Raw genomic sequence first — 22,796 nt, 5'->3', positions numbered from 1 at the left:
AGGCGACGGAGCGGCCCCGCCACAGCCCTGCCCCCGCCGGGATGGGGACAACGGGCGACACACACCCCCAGGTTCCGCCAGAATCACTGGAAAAAGAAAGGGGAAGGCGCTGCTGCCCTGTGCTAAGAATGTCCCCGCTCCTTCTGAGGATGGCTGGTTTAAATGATCCAGCAGGGCTTCCATCCAGCAGGACAATTTTTATTTTTTTTAAAACCCAAACTAAAGCACGAAATGTTCTGCCTCAACACGAGGAACAACTCCTTTACGTTGAGGGTGGCAGAGCACTGGCACTGCCCAGAGAGGCCGTGGATTCTCCCTCTGTGGAGACATTTCAAACACACCTGGATGCGTTCCTGTGTCACCTGCTCCAGGTGACCTTGCCTGGGCACGGGGCTTGGACCCAGGCGATCTCCAGAGGTCCCTTCCAGCTCTAACGATTATGGAAAACATTCCCAAACTTAAGGGAGCTGTGAGAAACACGAGATGTAGAGGACAGCCCAGAAATGGCTGAAGAATGTTGACAGAGCGTTTCCGCTAGCAATAATTTAATTGTCGTTAATACACTAAATTGCTTATTATTTTCCAGAAGCAGTCTGCAAGAAGCCAGGGCAGCCAGAGAAGCTGGAGACCAGCACAGTCACAGAAAGGTCAGGACAGCCTGCTGCCAGGCTGGTGGCTCACACCTAACCCAGTACCTGCTCAGTAGCACATAAAAAGGAAAGTGAAGGAACCACAGTTGTTCCAAGGAAAGTGAAGGTCAGATTTAATCCTTCTCAAAAGCATAAAGGAAGCAATGGATCCTGTAAATTAACATAAAAACATGGCAACAGGACTGGTATGGGGAGAGAGCACCATCCTACAGCACAAAACCCCATACACATATGTATGTGTACACAAAGTCGAGAGAAAAGATCTCAAATTTGCCCTGCAGTGCAAATCTGCATGACCAGGAGAGCAGCCGGATCCTAGGACACACATTCCAAAGATTTATACTAAATTGCATATATTATTTCAGTTTTAGGACCTCACACTTAAAATTAAAAAACAGGCACTTCTACATAGCCACCCTCAGGAGGGAAAAAGCTTCCAAACATTAAATAGCCAAATGCTACTTTTTCTGGTGTGTAAAACCAGAAATAAGATCAAGGGAGACTTAAAAGATTGAGAGCAAGTCTTGGGCAAGGAGAGAAGAGGCATCCCTGCAATATCCCAATTACGCCCATGCAATGATCTGACATTCCCCATTAGCATGGAATCAAGGCTGATCCCTGTGTTTAGGGGAGGAGTGGTAGGTCAAACACTTCTCCACACATGAAAGCAACAGTAAGGAATGATCACATCATGTGAGAGATGTCTCAGATCTTTAAAAACCAAAACTAGCATTCAGCTCTTAGTCAGCATCATAAATGACTTAAATTGTGAAGAAAAGGCCAGTTGTATTTAGTTTCAAAACCGGTTATTGCTAGTCTATATTAACATTTGCTTAAAAAAAAAAAAAAAAGAAAAAAAATGCTGCCTCCCAGCAAAACTTTCTGAGAATATTTTAACTAAGAAAAAAATTAAAACATTTCAAAACATTCACAATTTAACAATACCTATTAAAAGTCTTCCATGTAGTTTGTTAAGAACTAAACCTGAGCTAAAAAAATCACATCAGTAGCAGCACTGTATAAAGTATTTCCATGGCAACAGCATGGACTGACCTCACTAAATTCAAAGCAAGCCAGTGTTTCCTCCTGCAGGAAAAGATGGGTAACCTGTTAAAATAAAATCATTAGGTAGCAGTGCAATTTTCTAGGAAGAGTTAGGAGTACTCCATAACTTAAAGAAAGGGCAGCAGCTTTAAGCTACAAGACAAGTTCAGGGTATTTCTCCTCTGCCAGATGAAAGGAAAGGGGCATCCCTTAAAATAAATCCACTTATTTTGGAGACAGACCTCTTGGTTTGCTCTTTAAGATGAGCATTTAGGTGATCAGTAACAGTTCAAGACTGCCAGTGATCCTCTCCTGCTCCACAGCAAGGAGGCACAGGGAAACACCAAGAGGCCACAGCATCTTTTGAGTGTGTCTTTTCTTCATGTTTTTCATCAATCCACAGTGCAAGGTGAAACACAGGCCACCAGCTTCTGATGATCCTTCAAGGAACATCAATTCCCTGAAATTGGCTTTTAGCACAGGAAGAATTTGACTGTAATACACACTGTGAACAAAGCCATCCAAGCTGTTTAATGCCCACAGTGTATTCCACACCACTTAGTGGTGAGATTATCCTCCCAAATCTACAGACAGGAAGATAAGCATTTCCATACTGATGAGGGAAAGAGCTCAGGGAATCACCCACAGCCTGGGCCGGGGCTGAGCGCAGGAGTCCAGCCCAGCGTGCCCCACTCTGCCAGGGCTCTGTGCCCATCCTGCTCCCAGGAAACCACAGGGAAAACCTCCAGCCATGCCCTGCTCCAGGCTGCTACTGCTCACTCCCTGGCACAAGCCTTACCTGTTCAGAGGCCTTTCTTTCTGGGACCCATCTTGAGTTACAACCTTGCTTCTACTTGTCCTTTCCTCTCTCTCCAGTTCCACCCTGTATGGAATTCCTTGATACGCGTCTCCTGGTTTAATTCACTAATCTGGAGAAGGAAAAAAACCAAACTAAAACATAGTTTCCTTTCCAGGATAGTGAGTTTAAGGGGCTGGTGAAAATGTCAGGAGCACCCCAGTAAATGTGAGGGAGGCAACAGAGCCAAGGTGGGAGCAGGCTGAGGCTCGCCTCGCTGGGAGCCAGAGCCAGCAGAGCTGTTCCAGCCTGTGGAACTGCAGGCCACCTTGGGACAGAGCACACAGAACACTAAAAATAAGCTGGACACTTTATATCCGTCTTGAATGTAAACAATCTTTCCAAAACTCTTCAAGAGTTTTACTCTTGCAAGCATCAAACTCGATCTCCTTTCCAAACTGAAGCACGTTTCTGCACTCTGCCTTCCCCACCCCTCCAATTTAAGTTACCACAACACATGAACCGAGCACCAAACAAGGAATTTGGTAAATGAATTATCTTAAATTACCAAATTATTCTGCAGATTGCTTTAATTATATTGGCCATATCTGTTTGTTGTTCTTACAACCACCACCTGCCCCTGCCCCACCACACAATTATCAAGACACCTTTGGACTGCTCAAAGGTGGATCATTTTACACGTTACCAAACGAGACAACACCAGAGAATGCACATTTAAAAACACCATTTATAAAAAGAGAAATTTATTGTAAATTAAAAAAAAAAACAAAACAAAAAAACCCCAAACTGATATTAAGTTTCTTGATAAAAATTATTCACACAGCATTCATGTTGTGATTTTTGATTTTATTTTGAAATGAAACCATTGTACATTGTACAAACCATAACTACCGATGGAATAAATAAGTGAAAAATTATACTGCTGTACAACACACACACACACAAATCATAAGATGGAAAACGATTAGGTATTGAAGAAAACAAAATTCTTTACACCTTCTAACAGGCCCTTAGATATAAAGAACATTCCAAAACATGACAATGTTTATGTATGAAGATAGCCACCCAAAACCGATATTTTATACTGCCTTGTTGATTATTTTTTTTGTTGTTGTTTTGTAAGTGCCAGCACTTTTTGGAATGTTTAACAACTACTTTCCCAAGCATAAAAATTCCAAGGAATAGTTCTGCTATAAAATGTTTGGCTGAGTAAATCGATTATCCGGAAGGCCTTCCCACGTGTTCCACAAACTCAGCTAAATTACTTGCTTGCTTCTAGTTTCTTTTTTTTTTCCTTTTTAATATTTTTTTGTTAATTTTTTTTTTTATTTATTTATTTGTAACTGAAGCTCCAACATTCAGCATTGTAGCAAGGAAGCACTTCTTGATATTTGCACTATTTCTAAAACATCAGCTGTATGAGAACTTTCAGTCATCTTGAAAAAAATTACATCTCTCCTCCTGCTCCACCTCTCAATGCTTTCAATAAACCCTTTTACAGTGAGTTCATAAAACAAGTTTTGGGTAGAGATAGGTCCAAGCCAAAGAAAGCTGGATTTAGATCTGGTTTCAAACCTCAGGTGGATTTGAATTCCAAGTTCTGGTTTGGTCCCATCTGTACTTTCTGGCATTAAAATGTGTTCAATCACATCCGTTGGCCCATAAATGTTATCAGGCACTTCAAAGAAAGACTAATAACAGTCTTATACACTATTTTGGATTTCTTCATACCAGATAATGTCAAAGTCTCTTCCATCAGAGACTGACAATAACAGGTCTAAGGAACCCAAATCTATCTGCTTGTTCAGTTGTCTGTTGTCACTAGAATCTCTGGTTAAAATAAAAGATCTGAATGCATTCTGTAGAAGCTGTAAATAAAGGATTTCTACCTCAGAAATAAAGCCTCTAGGAAGATGGTTATGATGCCTTGTCTCATTAGCCACAGAACAATGAACAGTTCTGAGCAGAAGCCACAGGAGAGAAAAGGAAGTTTATAATTAAACCTGTTGATGTCAATAATGCCAATAAATGCTTCTATCTAATGAAAAATTTGAGGTATTTTTAGTGCTATTTATATATTTTATTTCTTCCTAAAGTACAGGAATTAGTTCCTAAATGAAAAGTCTATTTACTCCCTTGGAAACATCTACAAAATGAAAATTAAAAACTTGCTGCGATGCACCTGAAGAGAGGGATTAGTAAACATGACTACTTGTCAAAGGTGGCATCAATTTGTTTTGTTTTAGCATTAAGAATAACGAAAAGTTAATAAATCAAAAATATTTAGAAGTTTGAATCTTTCTAGATTTGCCCATTTAATATATCAATAGAACTTCTCACAAAATATCACTTAAATCTGAATGTAATATACATACAAATCAATTGTCATGGACCAGTTATCCACATTTTAGGCATACACACAATTCAAGAGAGAATTCTACCGTTTCATTGCATATATTGTGCAAATTCACTTTTTGGCTCCTCATTTCCTTATTTTCAGAATGTTAATGGACTTCATGATCAGACCAGAAATCCCAAAATCTTATTAGGGAGCACGCTGTTTTCATGAATGATTTGCAATCAAATTTTATTCAGTTAAAATCCAAAATGTTTTATTTCAACATAAAGGAAAAGTTGAGTGTCATAGGTTTATTTGAGGTTCAATCCTACAAACATCTTATGGAAGGTCAGTATTGGCTCCCCACTCCTCCCTCCCCTTTTCCCTCCCCCCAGTTCCTCATTATTTTTCCTAATAAAGTGGTAATTGCAAACGTAATGCAGTAGTCTAAGTGCAAGCCATTTTCACTATTGGAGAATTCAGACCTAAATAAGCTTCAAGAAGACCTAATTCATGAAAAAACATTATCAACTGGAAGCAATTTCTTTTTTTTTTTTCATCTAAAAAAGTATTTACAGTTTTTCAGCTTACAAACTACACGCAACCATTTCCAGAGCTGTGAGATCGTATTTTAAATCCCAAGTTCCATCTCCCACTCCAGGAGAAGACAGAGCAAGGCCCCGATCCAGCAGCACGGATGGACACGTGGATGGGTGTGTGTGTGTGTGTGTGCATGGAAGCGGGAGATCAGCGGTTCCACCGACACCGGGTGTTTATTCCCTGGAAGTACAAAGCCTCACTGGAAGACCAGACCCTCGTGACCTGATGCAGATGGGTTCCACACTTCTGCTCGCCAGGAATTTGAGGGGAGCTGCACCTACCTTGTGCCTTTCCGTTAGTTTAGTTAGCATAAGCACACTTCAACGTTAATTGGAAGAGAGCAGGAACATTCCTAGCTGGAGTTAGGAACTGGACTATGGAAACAACAAGGCTTATTTACAAGACTTGCTGAAAGAGAATAAGGAACCCCCTCCCCAATACAGTATTTTCCTGGAACATAGAAGTAAACATCTCATAATGAAACAGTACAATGAAATCCAGTTCAGTGAAAACATGATATCAAAAAAGACCAATTGAAAATAAACTCACTGTGCATCAATCCCTTTGATCCTATTTATGTACATAGTGGAACTTTTCTGTAAAGCAAGTTGTACCCAGTACAGAGATCTGGACCTAATACGTAAGTATTTTAAGTGCCTGTGTTATAATATCTATTCAGATCTGGACTATAAATGGTAAACAGATCATGTTAACTTCTGATGAAGTTAAGTATTTAGAAGACCAAATTTACAGTTGCGAATGCCATGCATTCAATAAAAGATCTCCACTATAGCTGCTAAAATAAAGTATCAAGCTCCTTTTTCTCCTTGGACTCCAAGAGTGAAAATGGCTTCCTGATTTGTAGTTGTTTAAAAATTTAAGCACCAGGGATTTAAAACTTAAAAATGAAACAAAAACCCCAACCAAAAAAAAAGGAAAAAAAAAAAAAAGCCTTACTACATGGCATTATGCAAACATAGGCCACTTTGCAAAGGAGACAGTTGCAAAACAACTTTTAAAAGTTAGCACTGTTTTCAGAACACAAGGCACAAAACAAAAGCAGACGTCACGCCAGAACAATGAACTTCACATGAAAGCTAATACCTGACCTGTACCATCCTTAAATATCTTACAATGTTAAATAGAGAAATGAAAAAAAAAAATACAGCAGCAACATAATTGTAATTTTGACTTTAGAAACAGTGCGTAGACCCCTCCTGAGTTGTTTACTCCAACCATTTCAGAGACAGTAACTTAAAAGTTCTCAATGTTTGTTTCACAGGAAAAAGTTTTCAGTGTCTGAGAAGTTAAACCTTTGTTAGGCTTTCTTGGATTTTTGCTTGGTAACTTGAAAAGTTAGGAGTTCTGTCCTCATCCAAGAGAAGATGCTTAAGTAAGGTTGTTCTATAATTAAGCCCACTGATGTACCTTACATAAAAACTGACCAGAAAAATCTATAGTCTAAATCTCTTCAACATTTTGTTGGGAAGCCTCTACTTTCATCTTTTTAGAAGGTGGCACTCCTTCAGAGTCCTTAATGAGGGGGAAAAGAAAAACAGCCACGTTATCATTGCACTGAAGTTCAGGCACCATAAACATCAAACAAACAGCACCAACAAATTCCCCAGCGTGTGACGTGTCCCAGACTAAGCATCCCTGGATGCCAAACATGTCCCAGTGCTGCCTTAAATCTGCTTACATCTTACCTCAACATCTTTGCACTTCTTGTCATCTACAAAGGGCAAAATTCTAGTTCCAGGCTAAAACCCACAGTGAATATTCCAGGGAACAGCCTCGATGGAGGGTGCACTGGAACTGAGGACCCACAGGAAAACCAGGAGGAGCAGGGCTCTGCCTGAGGATCTGGACTTGTCCTGCCCTGACAAGGGCACAACTGCAAGGATAATTTCTTCCTCCCACCCACCCAGAATCTTTCAGTGTTTCCCTGAGTAAACACCCAAACATCCACAAATGAACTCTCCTAACTGCCGTAAGTGTTTACCTTTATAGAAGGTGTTTTACTTCTGAATGGTCCTCAAAGGGTCCAGTAGGTTTGTTCCAAGCAATTTATTAATGTAAAATGTTAATATTCACTTAAAAACATAGTCTGGTTTAAGAAACTAAGAAATCCATCAGACCAATCTGGTTTACTGCTCCAGTTCTGTGAGATTCAAGCAGCCAGTCACCTGGACCACAAATTTTAATACTCTACAGCTGCTTTACTGTCCTCACTTTGGAAATTAGTGGAAATACACAACTGTCCTCCTTATATTTGCTTTTAAGTAAAAATAAACTTTTCCAAGATCCATGCAATCAGACTATCGCACTTAAAGTTACCTGAGAGTTTTTAGATGCCTCTGTAATTAAATCATTTTCTCCAGAGGACTGAATTTCTGCTTTCTCTGAACTATTCATGGAATTTTCCATTGAAGACTGTGAATTCTGTTCATCAGAGGTATCTGAAATGAATGGATAGAAATAATTTTAAACAAACAAATGAAAGCTTTCAGCAGGAGCTTTCCAGGATGTCTTCCCATCAGCAACATCCCCAACACATCAATTTCATCCACATTGTAACCATTAATGAAAACACACATAACAAGTGTATTAATATGATGAATTAAGATCAAACTCCAGGATCACAACTTAGCTGCTGCCTGAGCTTTTCCTTCCTGCTGCTGGAGCACAGACCCTGGGATCAGACCCTAGAGGGAGCCAAGATCCTGCACAGCCTCAAACAGGATATCCAAGCCCTTAGCAAAATTCCTTCAAACCAGAAGCAAAAAAAAATTGTTACAATTAATGGATCTAAAGATTTAAGCAGAGAGAATAAAGTTACCTGAATCAAAATTCAGCCATATATTTAAAATCCCTTTTTTTGCTTGATACTACATTTGAGATAGAACTTAGAAATTCAGCTAACTAGCTTATAACCACCAAATTTTTAATTCTGGTGGAAAGGCATGAAAAACTCCTCCAGCCTAATTTAACTGTTACTTCCAGCTTTCACTGGGTTTTGGGGGTTTTTTTGTTGGTTTAAACCCTGCTCTCTCTCAAACCAAAACTTACAGAAGACTCAAGGTTAAAGCACTACTACTACTGTCTACTTAAACAGGGGACAGGGGTATGTAAAATGTATTCCTAGATCCCTGACCCAAAGATTATATGAATTTATTCCATATCAAGAGAAATGCAAGACTGAACAAAATTGTTGGACAGCTTTGGTTAATGAAGATGCTATAACCAGTTAATTATGAATATTTTTGTGGTGTACTGTATAAAAAGCATCACAAGCATTTCTGAATTCAAGACAAAGTGATGCTCATCATGAGCATCTCAAAGATCACAATCAGCAAACTCAGACAGAATCCTCTTCCTGTCCATGTCTCACCAGAAAAGCATCTTCATGTCGATAAAGAAACAAGTCCCAAGGGTCCAAAGAAACCTGGGTTTTTATTTTTGCTGTCTGTTTCAGCCCCCACTGTGCTGAGGAGCACTCAGATGTGTGCCCACCTCTCCGTGACAAAGCCAGCCCCAGCTCATCATCATTGTTCTCTTCCAGCTGCTCCTGATGAAACACTCAGCCTGTTCCTGACCTTTGGGCAAGGGGATCCACACCTTAAACCACCAAGGCTCAAGCTATTCCAATGCCTGCAGGACTTGTTCACACAGCAGAATGCTTTCAATCCACCTGCTTTATTTAAGAATTCCTCATTAAGCATTTCTGACCACACAAAGTGGCTTACAGGAACCTCCCTGATTTCAGTGGAGTAACATGAGACAGACAAGCAAGGTCATTAACCCTGTCCAGCTGAATAATGTCCCAATTGCAGCACTCTGACTGATCACGAGGTAGATAAATGTTTAATAAATGGTTTAATACAGCATTTAACCAACTGAAAAAAAACCCCACATTAATAACAGGTATTTTTTGCTATTTATCTCCCTTTCATTTTACAGTAACTGGCTCTGGAACTAATCCAGAGGACTTGGTATGATTTTCCCTGAACCTAAATTTAACCAGGGGAACATGCATGCTATGTAGCAGCTTCACATAAACAGGTTCAGACAATATCAGAACAAGAAGTAAATCCTTACTGTTTACTGTGGCCAAATATGCAAAAGGAAATACTTTTTGAAGGAAATGGTGCTCTAATTTATTCCAATTTGTTGATGGTTCTGTTGTCAAATTTTAACCCCAGTTAACAATGACAACACTTAACATATTTAAGCACTCTGGTATTCCCAAGATAAAAGTTCTAAATTTAAATTGCTCAGTGGATATACTGAGTGAAGAACTAAATCAGGAGGTCATAATTTAATTGCTTTGGTATGGGAAGAATTCCACAACCAAATCGTTAGAATGGTGTTAAGGACATCTTTTATCTGTTATAATAGGATAAAGAAAGTTATCTTTCCAAGAATATTAATACAGAACATGTTTCAATTATCAAAAATATCATTTAAAGAGTAAGGTTCAGAACAATCCCTTAACCCACATGTATATTTAATCTGTCCACAACTGCAACAGAATCCTGTAATGCTTTTAGAAAATTAGGACAAAAGTCAGAGCTAACTTTTGAATAAGTAGCTAGCAGGGTTAAGAGAAAAGAAGACTTGCATTATAGCTTACACAGTTAAAAAAGTAATTTCAAAGTATCTTACCTCTATTTTATTGTCACACTAGGGCATAAACTTCCAGAGGTCTACAAAACCAATACCTTCCAGGATTTGTGTGATTACATGGTAGCAGCCATTTCAAAGATGATTTTATATTATTTTTTCTTTCAAGACTGAGATTTGAGAACAATAAACCAGTATTTTGTTTGTTTCTCTCTGAAAAGACCCCTGAATGTCAGTGTGACCTTTCCAGTTGTATAAAAGATCATCAGTAGGTCAGAGAAATTGTGGCCCATTTTCACATAAATGCCAAGAATTCAGAAACCATCTCTTTCAATTTGTTATTTTCTATTTTTTAAAGTGGGTAAGGAAATAAATAACACACTAAAGGACAACTTTTTTTGTTTGGCTTTCAAATGGCCCTCCCAGCTCACCTTCTGAACCAGGCTGCTCCTTTGCCTCTGCCTGAGTTTCGTCAGACTTGACTTCAGTGCCATCTGCTTGTGTTGCCAAGTTCTGCTCTGGTGCTGGACTGGAATTACTGCTGTTTTCCTGTTTTATTGGGGAAGCATCAGCTATTGAACTCTGGTTGCTATTGTCATCTGTGAACACAAGAGTGAAAACCAACAAAGTCTGATTTGGCAAAATACAAAGCTTATTATTCCCTGATAACACATGATATAATTTAGCTCGTTAGGGATCCAGTCCAATAATTTAGACTCCACATCCAACCTTTTTACACACCAGCCTAAAGAGTTTTTAAGCTGTTAATAAAAATCTAATTCTAACTAATTCTATACATTAAAACAAAGAGTGTTTTAATCAGATCTGATGCAAAAGAACCCAGAATTTTGTAATATGAGTAAACCAGATCAACCAAAGTGGCAGTCTCATGTAACACATGGCTAAGTAAGTTCATGCTGCAGATTTACAAATACCCATCACTCCAATGTTCAGATAAGCAGGTATTTTTGAATCGAGTCCTGAAGGTCAAAAATACCAACCCCAAAACCCTTTCAAGGTGAAATGTAACATCCAGTCCCAATATCAACAGTTTCTAAGTGATAATTGTCCAGAATATTCTCTAGCCCTCAAAGACTTGGATCACAGTAATCTTCTGCAGCACAGATCTGTAGTTAACAGGAAATATTCTGCCTGTGCCCTCTCCCTGTGATAGTGGTTTAAGTAGCTCAGCTGTTATTTTAGGGATAGCACTGGGGTGCAACTTCCTTTAAGCCAGACTAACATCCCCAGATAACCAAGAGGGAAGTTCCTGCTCCCTGAAGAAAACTAACCCTGCAAAATATTATGAATTAAATTACTAGAATACAAGTCAATCCACCTCCCTCTGTGTCTGTACAATCATTACATCCAAAGGACTTCAGGAACACAGAGCTGCTGCTGGGACCACCTCTCTCCAGAGCAGCCTGAAGTCAGTTCAGATTAAGTTTATCACAGAATTGTACAGTGTGAAATTGTACAGTTAAAAATACAGGTGATAAGTGATAAAAAAGCCAGCAGTACATTCACCTTACGGGTGGGAGAATCAAGACTTAAAAAAATTAAATGATCTGACCAAGGCAAAAGTTAAAAAGGTTTGAAACAGATGAAAAACAAATCCATATCTGCAAAACCCTGGCTCCTTCCTTTAACTGGAAGACCACACTTGCTGTCAGCACTGCAAAAAGCAACCATGAGGCAACACAAATGCAAATAAAGCTGAAATTAAAAATTTACAACCCACTAAAAAGTGATCCTCCCTTATCAGCTCAAACAGTGCTGTGTTCTCAGCCATAATTGTTATCCAAACACCCAGAAGGTAAAAACCTAAAGCAGAGCTGAGCTGTGCAAGCTGCTCTGTAATAAACACCAGGCTAACACTCAAAAGTCACATTTAAAAAAAATTAAAGTGAAATAAAATTGACCTCATAGTGCCTGACTGGCAAACAAAAAAATGTTTTCTTGAGCAGTTAATTTCATCAAGCTGCAGCAGAAGGAAGGCACCACAGAACCAGAGCTCACTTTCTTGGCTCTTGCAGAATTCTCTTGACCTTAATCAGTAAGAGTTAATAAGTACAAAACCTGCCTAAATTCTAGTAGGTCCCACTGAGGCTTTGGGGAATTTTTGGTTCTTCAAGCAGCAAACTGTTGAGGTATTACTCCACCTGAGTGCAGTGCTTTGAATGATAGATATTTCTAATTTTATTTTCATATTTAGCTCCACTAACAATTTTTTTCCCTTACACTCATAGCCCAAATATAAATGGCATTTAAAAAACTGTGAATACATCCACAGAAGAGAAGTCCAAGGCACCAAGTGGGTATCTAATGGTGTTTTTCATTTTGATTCAAGTCCATACATCAGAGCAGTGGAGAATCTGAGGTTGCTGGTTGACAGCAGAGTAAGAGGGGAACTGGGTCTGACCTTCTCCCACTCACCATGCATGTCCATCATCCCTGGGGAGGAGCTGTTCTCTGGAGTGGTCACTTCAGAGCCACATTTTTCATCTTTGCCCTTTTTCTTACTCTTATTTTTCTGAAAAACAAAAGGCACCACACACAAATGAGACTATGGCCATGCAGAGAAATCCACATTGCTTGTAAAACCCTCCCCACTCATCACTTCTGTAAGAATAGCTCACAATCTCAAGTGAAACCTCCTCCTTCTCCATAACCAATGCTGTTTCTTCAGTAAAACTGAAAGATTAATTAAAAAAAATCAGATTGACCTAAACCAAAGAGCACAAGCACGACAACCCTGCGTGAGCTGTAGGTCCCAACCTGCTCCCAGCCCACAAGGGTGAAAACAAAGGAAGGGACCGTGGCATCCATCACGTGGGGAATCTGGGCCTGCTAAGGGATGCAGCATTTGCAATTAGGAGGTGACGTAATCAGTCTCACAGGAAAAAGAGCCAGCTGCACTGCTTTTGGAGATCCTGCCTGCTGAGGAGACAATTAAAAGCCTGATTCCAGGAAGAATGCTCCCAGCCCACCCTTTTGGACAGAGACTGTCCTCTGACGAGGGAAGGAACTGAAGCACAATCAGATATTAGCTAAGACTGCAGAAGAAATTCAACATGTGATATCTGGAGGGACTTTTCTCTCTATTTTAAACAGATTATTAAGCTTATTTCTAAACTGTATTTTTGCTTAGAGAATCCAGATCTTACTCTCTGATGCATGAAACAGGAAGTGAGAGCACATGGACTTCTTTAGTTTTGCAAAACAAAAGGTCAGAAGGGTCATGATCTCCCCCAGGTTTGGTTTTGTTGTTTTTTAAAGGTAAAAAGGACATTTTTTGCCACAAAAGAAATACTGAAAGTGACTGTGAGCAGTTTGAGCTGACAGGTGTCTTTTAAAAAGGTTTAACCATCAAAATGGTGAGGTTCCAGAACAGCCTTCCACAACCAGGAGGAGGAAGAGCCAAGCTAACTGTAGTGCAGGGAAACATTGAAGTGTCTAAGGAGCAACATGTGAGAGGGGAAATAATTTAATTTCTGTTCACCAAAATCAAAGACAACCTCCATTTGAAATAGAGGAGGTACCACTGTCTTATTTTAGTGAAAAGCAAATATACTGCCTGGTCCTTCAGAGTGGATGAAATCAGATATAAAAGGATGTTCACAACAAAATTTAATAGACGAAATTGTCCCTACCTGGTATTTATTGTTAAAATATACGTGCTTGTGTTATTTGTGAGAACTTCCAGAGCAACAGGACAGAAACCTTGCCAACATCAAGCCTGCAACAACTGCAGCTGTACAACAGCCTCTACTTGGAATAAAAAGAACCTGACTGTAGGACACCAGTGTAACTGGTCTTAAACAAGTGTCCCAATTTCAGCAACTCTGGAGCCTCAACCTAGAGATGATAGCTTAAAAAACACAATTAAACTCTGCACATAGAAACCATTATATAAACCCACTCTTCATAATAGAGAACCTGACTTTGGGTAGCAGTGACCTTGAAAATTCCTCCAGAAGCTCACTTAGAAATTCTGGTTCCAAGTCCCACAGCACCCATCCTGCAGGCACAGCTGAACAGCAGAGAAAAAACAACTGCCAGAAGCCCTGAACCTAAATATCCTAAACCCTGCACTTCCTCTCACATGGATAGCACAATTTCCCTCCACCATGTACTAGAAATAATGAAATCAAGACCAAACATTTGACAGCTAGAAAGAATGGACAGGTTTCCCAATTCCCAAGGGGTAACTTCAGAGAGATGCTGAACTGGAAGAACCCCTGAGGTTTACCACAACTCTGACAGTCCCTGAAATCTGTGGGACAAGCAAAGCACAGAAAGAAACCAACTCAGTTAAAACAATCCTAATTTAAAAAATATGTCTTACATTTGGAATCTGTGTAAGACAAGGTCATGACTCTCTTGTCTGAAAAACCACCATTTTACACATCTGTTAATACAGAAGTTTTCTTCCAAATAAGCCTTCACTCATATTTCAGGTAAAGCAAAAGCACGTGACAGCCCAAGAAAAGAAAACCACACTTAGCATATGTTTTCTATTGTGTCATTAATTTACTGTGTATCAGGGGTTAGTTTTGTCTTTATCACAATATTATAATTTTTAAGATGACAGCAACAATCATTTTAAAAACCTATTTGTAAGTCCTATCAACTTTTGATTTTTACACTTATTTTTACACCACACAAACAGTGCACACAACATAAACAGGATGCACAGACAGAACATTTATCAAAAGAAAACACACATGACAACAGAAGCGTATGTTGCTGTATTATTTGGCTGGACATCTCAGTACAAGCGATCCCAGCACCACAGGATATTCCTACACTCATGTCAGTGTTTTCCAGCTATTTTTGAGCAAAACAGCAGTGATGCACACATAAAATATACTCTCTGCCCTGTTCCAAATCAGCTACTTTCTTTAAATCACCAGGCAGAAAGAGGGGAAAAATAATCCATGTCATAACTTTCCCTCCCTGCCTCCCAGTTAGTTAGAGAAAGGTTTCAAACTCAGTTTCAGCTGCATGTTTAACAATTATCTGAGAACTGATCCCAGTTGACTCCAGGGAGTCTGTCACACACTCACCCATCAACATCACTTGCTGTAAAAATCAACATTTCCCTGGAGCTCAAAAGACCCACACCAGTCTTAGCTTAAAGGCTCAGTGAAAATCAAAGAATATTTCTTTTGACTTTGCCTAAATTTTCTTTCCACTGTTGCTAAACAGGAGCATCTACATCTGGAAAAAGCAAGATACTGCAGGATACTTACATCATCCACTTTAGGCTCTGTTACTGGTACCCATTTGTAAATCCTTAGGGATGTGTCGCCAACTGTCACCCACTTCTTCTCCCTACAAAATTACAATGCAGGAGAAGTTAAACTTCAGATTCCGAAGAGAGTGATCTACTATTGTAAGTTGTCAAGGATTTAAACAGGCTATTAAGTAGGATGATCTCTATTACATCGTCTTTAGCACTGCATTGTGCAAATTGTTTGCATTTCACAGCTTGCTAGAGCACTGCTAACCTCCAGATTTCTCAGGGCTGTTACTTGACTGGGTGAGTAACTGCAGTAGCAGTAATAAGATCTGGATTAAAGATAAAGTTAAGAAGAACAGCAATTGAAAATGCAGATTTAATGCCTACAATTTTCACTTAAGTTTCTAGACAGCAGAAGAGGGTTTAGACAGACCAGTGTGTTTTGTCATGAAGCTGTTTAATGGGATTAGAAATCTAGATGCATTTTGACCATTTGAGGTTTATTTGGGGGGCAGAAATTTGCTGCTGGCAATTTAATGCTGGCTCCACACCCCTGACAGACAGCTCTGCAATTCCAGCTGTAGCACCAACAGCCTCACCATAGGTGCCGTGGTGAAAAATCCAGACTCTGGAGAGCCCAGCTCTGGGGAAAGGCTACCAGAGAGGGGAAAGCACAACCTCAGGTTCTGTGTGCAGACCCTGCCAGCCGTGAACGGTGACACTGACAAATGGTGAAGGAAATGTGGCTGCAGGGCGGCTCTGCCTCAGGGGGTCCCAGGGCTGGGATGGAGAGGGATGCTGAGCGCTCGGCTGAGGGATGCATTCCTTGAGCTCTGCACATCAGGGATTAAAAGAAGGTCCACAATGCCAGAGAAATTTCATCACGTTTCTGGGATCAGTTTTCAGGTCACAGATTACCACTGCTGGTTCCTGGGTTTGCAATGCAGCTCTGCAAATGGATCGATTAAAAGTTAACAACAAAGACCGATTCCATTAAATATTCAGGAACATCTGAAATTAATTTGGCATGAGATCTCAGGCTTTTTTTTTTTTTTCCCATAAACACATTTAAATAATAGATTTGGGATCCAGTTATAGATTAAAAAAATAAACAATGTTCTTTGCAGGATGGGAGAAGCTGGATGTGACTTCAAATATATATATTTATATATATGTGATAGCTCCATTTTTAGAAAGGGCCTCCAGAATCAAAAGCAGCCACACTGTACAAATGTCACAGACATCCTCCTGAGTATTTTAGCTACTAAAGCCAATCTTACATTTTCCCTTTAGAAGAGGCATTTTCCTGTTTAATTAAGAATAAAAGCAAAACTAAACTATATATGACTATTTGATACATTTTGGCTCTGTCTATAACGGTATTTTAATTGATGTCCAAAACTATTTCAAATTAATTTCTTTCCCACGGCTCTTCACGGAGCAGTGTTCCCTCAATCTGTTTAGACACAGCCATTTGAGTACACTAGGTGGCTAAAGTATGTCAAAATCCAATTTCACTCTAATTTGGAGCTCTACATGCGATAAAAATGACAGTGGAGATGAGGGCATGTCAATAATGAGAGCATACTTAATTGTGAAGAGATGATCATGATATAATTTGGGGTTTTTTAAGGATACAAGACAAACTAAATTTATTTCTACTTAAGAAAACCTTTGATATCATGGAAATTAAACCAGCTAGGGTTTTGTTTTGGGTGTGGGGGGAGGTGAATAAATGCTTTTTAAAAAAAGCAAGATTTTAGTCTTTTCCTACAGCAAAATATTACTTAGAGATGCTGCACTGGAAAACCAAAAGTTCAAGATACCTGTTAGCATCTCAAAGCAGCCTCACACAGCATCTTCACTGGACAGACTGTAGAACACAGGAGGAAACCTATATTAGTAACTTTTCCCTTCTAGTATTAAAGTTAGCCCTGACATTTTAACTCTTCTGAGCTTCTTATGTACCACTTCAATTTTCTGATAACCCTCAGCTCTAGGGATTTTTTAACTGATTTCAATACACATCAATTCAGACAACAACGGGAATAAGAATATTTTGTGATGGAAGTACACCAACATCCCAGTCCTGCAAACACTTATGGCTAAAAAGAAAACCAACATCACAGTGCTATTATGCAAATATTTTACATGTGTAAGTATTTACAGTATTGACAGTTTAAGACCATGAAAGTATTAATAAGAAAAAAAGAAGACAACCTCCTCTAAAACTTAATAAAAGCATTGGCAGCACAAACACAATTTTTTTAACAAAGAAACGCAATGACTTTCAGACATTTAAGATCAACAGGGTAAAATAATTTCAAGGTTTATGACACTTATTGCAATTTCAGCTTAGAATATTATCTGTAATACTTACTGCCTTACCACCTCAAAACAAAACCTAAAATCCAAACAAGGAAAGGAAAACCCCAAACCCACTTCTACTCTGAGCACTCACTTTTTAATCTTTTGTGCACATCCCAACCCACTGATCAGGGACTTTCCTTTTCACTTAGGGAGAACTGACAATTTACTGATTCTGCCCATGGCAGCAAGTTTGGGAAATGGTGCACAAATCACAGAAAATCCTCACTGGCCCAATGCTGGAATAGGAATGAGGAACTCATGAACTCTTGTGCTCAGTCTGTTGTGAAACCTTACATAATTTCTTCACCTGTTTTCCTGTCTGCTGCACCCACCCACCCCAAAATCCTGAGCAGAATTCCACCCCCATCACTCAGTTCCACATTTGATAAGTGATGACTGAGCAATTTCTGTTATTGCACCATCCCTGCTGTTCTCTGTAGGTTGATCTCTGTGTTGACTGTTGGATTGGAAAAGATGGCTAATGGAACACCATCAACCTGACACTGTATCAGGCTAAAAATGTGGCAATTATCAACTTTACCTGTCCACGTCTAGCTGATAAACTCCACAGTTTTACATAAAAAAAACCTGTTTTGCCTGTTTTCAAAGCTCTCCTGCTCCTCCATGAATGACTCAGGAGTAACAACAACAGAAAATGGCAAAACTGAAATATATACAATAATATTTTTTCTTTTGATCTTACACACTGAGAAGTATCTTCAACATTTTAGTTAAAGTAAATTCAGAAACTAATCAGTGCAACAGAAACAAACCCTTACATTTATCTGAAATTGTGTAAAAGCATTTTTAAATTCTGAACTATATCTGCACAGCATTTAAAGGACAGCCAAGGGTACAAAGGGTAACCATTAGTATCAACACTTCTTCAGTGCTTATGCCTGAGGCATACTAATACCTCAGAACTTACATCATTATATACTCAATTCCCCATTCTAAATAACCCAAGACTCTCAAATATATTTATACTTTGTTTAATAACACTAAAGCTCCACAGATGAACATCAGATTCCACGTATAAAAGTAATATACGGGTGAGCAAACACAACAGTGTATATTACACTTATACAGAAAGTGTCAAGGCAGCTTCTGCAGCAGCAGCGAGTGCCAGAAACATTTGATGGCAGAGACACAGAAAGCCTTTACTGCCAATATATCACTCAAGGAAAGGCTTTCCCACTTGTCTGGCCTTTTCCCATGACTATCATTCATCACAGAGATCTGCGTTTACACACGGATTTGCTCCCACATACCCCATCTTCTGCTGGTGATCACGAAGTGACGTCATAATGCTGAATTTATCACATCACACTCACTTGCATTGCAACAGAGTTTGGTGAAAATCACAGAATTATGACCTCCCTGTGGGATCAAGCAAAAGAGAAAGGGGACGGGAAAGAATATGCCATTATTATACACAAAAAGTGCTGTCAGATGCACAAAAAATGATTTTTTTGAAGCGTAGGCTTGCTTTTCCGAGCACGCCTACTGCTGATTAGATGTTTGTCTAGTGACTAACGTGAAGGAGCCCCAAACACACGTGGTGTTTATTGACCAGGCTGCAAATACAATAAAATGCCATGCAGAGTGACTGGGCAAGGACATGTGGTCACAGACACCTTCTCTCTGGTGCACATTTAGGGAGACCCCTGTAATGTACACATGGCTTAAAGCAAGCCCTGCCTGGTTCCATGTGGCCACAAACATCTTGCTGACAGCAGAGAGAACCATGGCTTCCACATGCCAAAACTCTACCTTCAGCTCCCACTGAAGTCAGAGAGCATATCCTGGCTTAGAAAGAAATAGTCACAAACCAGAAAAAAAGAAAGGTATCATAATTCAAGGATGGTAACAGTGTGTTTGGGCCACTACAGAACTTCAGTGCACTACTGCACATACACTTGGTATTTTTACTTCAACTGCCACTACTTGAACTACAGTCTTAAGAGAAAACCCAACACAGACAGGCTAAAGCAGGGAGGTGATCTGGGAGTAGCAAACAGCCTTTTTCCGTGTTAAGGAGTTCTGTGTCATGACTCCTTTTCAGAAAGCCTATTTGAAGAAGGAGGCATGAGCAGCAAAACCTGCAGAAGCTCAATCTCAGAGCATTACATACCACACAAAAGCATTTTAGCAAGTCTGAATGGAGACACTGAACAGAAAAGTAACAGCAGCACTGCCTAGAAATCCTAACTAGCTACAGCTCACGATGCCAGCCAATGGCACCAGGTAACACAGCCCATGGGGACTTTTCCCCTCAACTTTCTCTAGGTACTTTCACCAGTTGTCCAGGTTCACCTCTTCCTAAGGTGTTATCACTACCCACAGATCAGGGCTTTGATGGGTCAGAAAAAGGTCAAAGAATTCCTGAGAAATACTGCAATTCAAAGGCAAGGCAACACAGCAGGATCTCCCAATTCCAGGTGCATTCTCTAAAGCCAGGGTTACCTATTCCCACCAGGTATTCCAGATCTCCATCCTTACATGTTTGCACAGCTGTCCTAAAGTCCAGCAGTACTATATATCCATGCAAATTATTTCAGTGCCTCCCAAGACATCCTACCATTTATGCTTTCCTCCTGCTCATTCCTTGGTCCCCGTAGATGTCTGTGTTTTCCTTCATTTAATAAATCAGACTCTGACAAAAACCAAGTTTGTCTTCAGTATTTTTCTAATGCTGGTTGAAGGCACAATAGTTTTTGCCCCTTTCTTCTTGAGAGCCCACTTGGAATCTACATGTACCCATCAACCTTTAAAGACAAAAAACCAATCCTGTACCATTTATTGAGATAAAATAATCTCAGAGGATTTTTTAAAATAGACTGACAGAAGAATTTTAAGTACTGTTAAAGTAGAACTGTTCTCTTACTGAGGAAATTTAACATTTCTGCCAGGCAAACACAAGGCAACCATGTATTCTGTAAGCCACGTGCTGTGTGTTTTCCAAAACAGATGCTCATTCATGAACGTGGTTTAAACAAAGGAGATAAGGTTACAGTAATCTCAAGATAAAAACGTAACAACTTCACTGTTTACTACTAAGTTCCAGCAATAACAAGAAGTGCCACGCACAAGCGGACAGGAAGACAGGGGACCTGCATCCAAGAGCTGGCTGTCCAAGAACACTGATTTTCTGAGGAAAAAAGTCTGCCCTGATGGAAACTGCCTTTCACAGACAAAGCAGCACAGAGATTCAGGAACACCAAGCACAGCAAGGTGCTGCACACCTGCACAGGTGGACACTGCCCTGGATAAAGCCACCATCGGCACGGAAGAGTTCACAGCCCGGTCTGTCTCCCTGCCCATCCCTGGCACACACTGCTCTGAGCACACAAATCTCACAAAACTCTGTTCTAGGAAATGCTGGATGCAAGGTATTTTAATTTTCAGTGGCTGCATTTCCACAGAAGAGCTGTGGATGGCAACAAATTGCTCCTATTATGCAAATGAAACTGCACACTTGGAAATTGCCGATGTGGCTCTTCTGAAGATGCAGGAATTGCTAGTGTGGAAAGTTCAATTTAACAAGCCAAGTCCTCTCAAAACACTGAAACCACAAAACACAGGATCTCTCAAGCTAATTTCCCGCAGTATTTGACTGCAGGTGGGGGGGTAACCATGAGATTCTCCATCAAATTATGATTCCTTTAAAAATAAGAGAATCGCTTTATGTAAATACTTGTGAGGTACATGCACAAAAAGTCGTATCAGTACTTCTGGCAATAATCAACAGAAAAACTGCATGACTGTACAAGAACCCGCTAAAGCAAGTTGTCTAACATGAAGGTTAAAATGTAGAGAAATCTATTTATACCATAAGATTTCTGTTTTACAGAATGAGCCATAGCAACTGGCATGATGACATAGAGTCCTTGCCAAGAAAAAAATAAATAAATTAGGTATTTTGTTGAATGGCCAAGCTTCTGTCTCTACTCCTCTCTGAATTCCACAAACCAGGATTCAAAGGGAGCGTGCTGTGCTCATGAATGAAATACCTACAGACAGAACAGTCCCACACATCCAAGCACGCTCTGGCTGCAACAAAAGTCCTGTCACACCGCTGCACATTGTTCTGACCCTCCAAAGCCGGCCCAGCAGTCAGCAAGCTGCACTTAAAAACAACACCCGAGTAAAAGAGAGTTCCTGAAACCACCCGAGCTGCGGAGCTGGGGCTGCTCTGGCTCCCTGCACAAAGGCTGGATTCTTTGAAATCCCCATCCCGTGCCCGGCGTTACTGGACACACATCCCAATTCTTTGTCTGGCTCACGCCAAAGGGCCCATTCGTGTGCTCAAGGCCATTTAAAACTTAACAATCCATTTCACCCTAATAACGAACACGTTCAATTCTGTATTTTGCTCTTTTTTTTAACGAAAACAAAGCGTTAGCTGAGGAGGACAATAGAAGTGTCCCCTTGATTTCAAAGCTTCAAACCAGCTGAGTGATGCACACTAACAATAACGCAAGGGATTTCCCCGTGGATTCCAATGTTTAAAGAAAGTATTTTAAGATACATGCACAGAGACTGCTGAACAGTCAGACAACTTGCTGGAAGATAGATTCACTCTTGAGTCACAGCGGCACTGCTCTTCATGCCATCCCAAATCCTCGGACCGACCATGCAGAGCACGGCGGCGACCGCTTTACTGTATTGTTTAAACACCTCATATGGGTTTTTCTAACAAAAGCAGGGAAAAAGAGACAAAAGCGGGGAAATGCCAAAACGCGTTGAAGGCCTAACAAAAGGGACTTATTTCACATGGGGTATAAGCCTTAATTTAATGATTTAAGAAAAGGTTCCAGGGGCAGTTTCGCGATCTCTCCCGGAGCGTCGGTGGGAGACGATCGCGCTCGGGTTTGCTGCGCTTTTACGCGCAAACCCCGGGAACTTGAGAGGTGAAACCAACACATATCAGGCAAAGACAAAAAATAAACTCTCGGGAGCTTCACGGGGGTATTCTTAGCATGTTTTCTTTTTGTTCCAGAACACTTCTCCGAGCACTATTTCCACCCAGAAGAGCGGGCGGCGGAGCCACCCCGGGCCCGCTCCTCGGGCCCTTTGTAGCGGCCGGCGGCGGGAGGCTCCCGGGCC

General features: G+C 40.2%; 1 protein-coding gene across 3 annotated transcripts; it reads right to left on the bottom strand.

Annotated features, from left to right (window-relative positions):
- Positions 1–3,336: 3,336 nt before the first annotated feature.
- On the bottom strand, positions 3,337–22,704 carry BCL7A (BAF chromatin remodeling complex subunit BCL7A). Of its 3 annotated transcripts, XM_015644289.3 has the most exons (8): positions 18,959–22,704; positions 17,144–17,190; positions 16,236–16,266; positions 15,328–15,409; positions 12,509–12,605; positions 10,504–10,671; positions 7,787–7,908; positions 3,337–6,982 (listed from the first exon to the last, which is right to left on the bottom strand). In XM_015644289.3, the coding sequence occupies exons 2-8, from the start codon at positions 17,151–17,153 to the stop codon at positions 6,911–6,913; spliced, it is 582 nt and encodes a 193-aa protein (XP_015499775.1). In that variant the 5' UTR covers positions 17,154–17,190; positions 18,959–22,704; the 3' UTR covers positions 3,337–6,910. The 3 variants fall into 3 exon arrangements, with proteins under 3 accessions (XP_015499775.1, XP_015499776.1, XP_015499777.1); XM_015644290.3 differs by lacking the exon at positions 18,959–22,704 and having other exon boundaries at positions 17,144–18,936; XM_015644291.3 differs by lacking the exons at positions 16,236–16,266; positions 17,144–17,190 and having other exon boundaries at positions 18,959–22,703.
- Positions 22,705–22,796: the final 92 nt, after the last annotated feature.

Source organism: Parus major, chromosome 15 (genome assembly GCF_001522545.3).
Source record: "Parus major isolate Abel chromosome 15, Parus_major1.1, whole genome shotgun sequence".
Classification (NCBI taxonomy): domain Eukaryota; kingdom Metazoa; phylum Chordata; class Aves; order Passeriformes; family Paridae; genus Parus; species Parus major.
Note: the sequence above shows the minus strand (reverse complement) of the source record. Positions and strands in the feature narration are given on the sequence as shown.

Bases quoted from the DNA above. Each gene is read 5' to 3' on its own strand.
- BCL7A (XM_015644289.3), bottom strand. The intron at 10,672-12,508 runs GTGAGTGGGAGA...TTGTGTTCACAG, and splicing joins AGGGATGATGGACATGCATG to ATGACAATAGCAACCAGAGT. The intron at 6,983-7,786 runs GTAACTTTAAGT...CCCCTCATTAAG, and splicing joins AGGCATCTAAAAACTCTCAG to GACTCTGAAGGAGTGCCACC.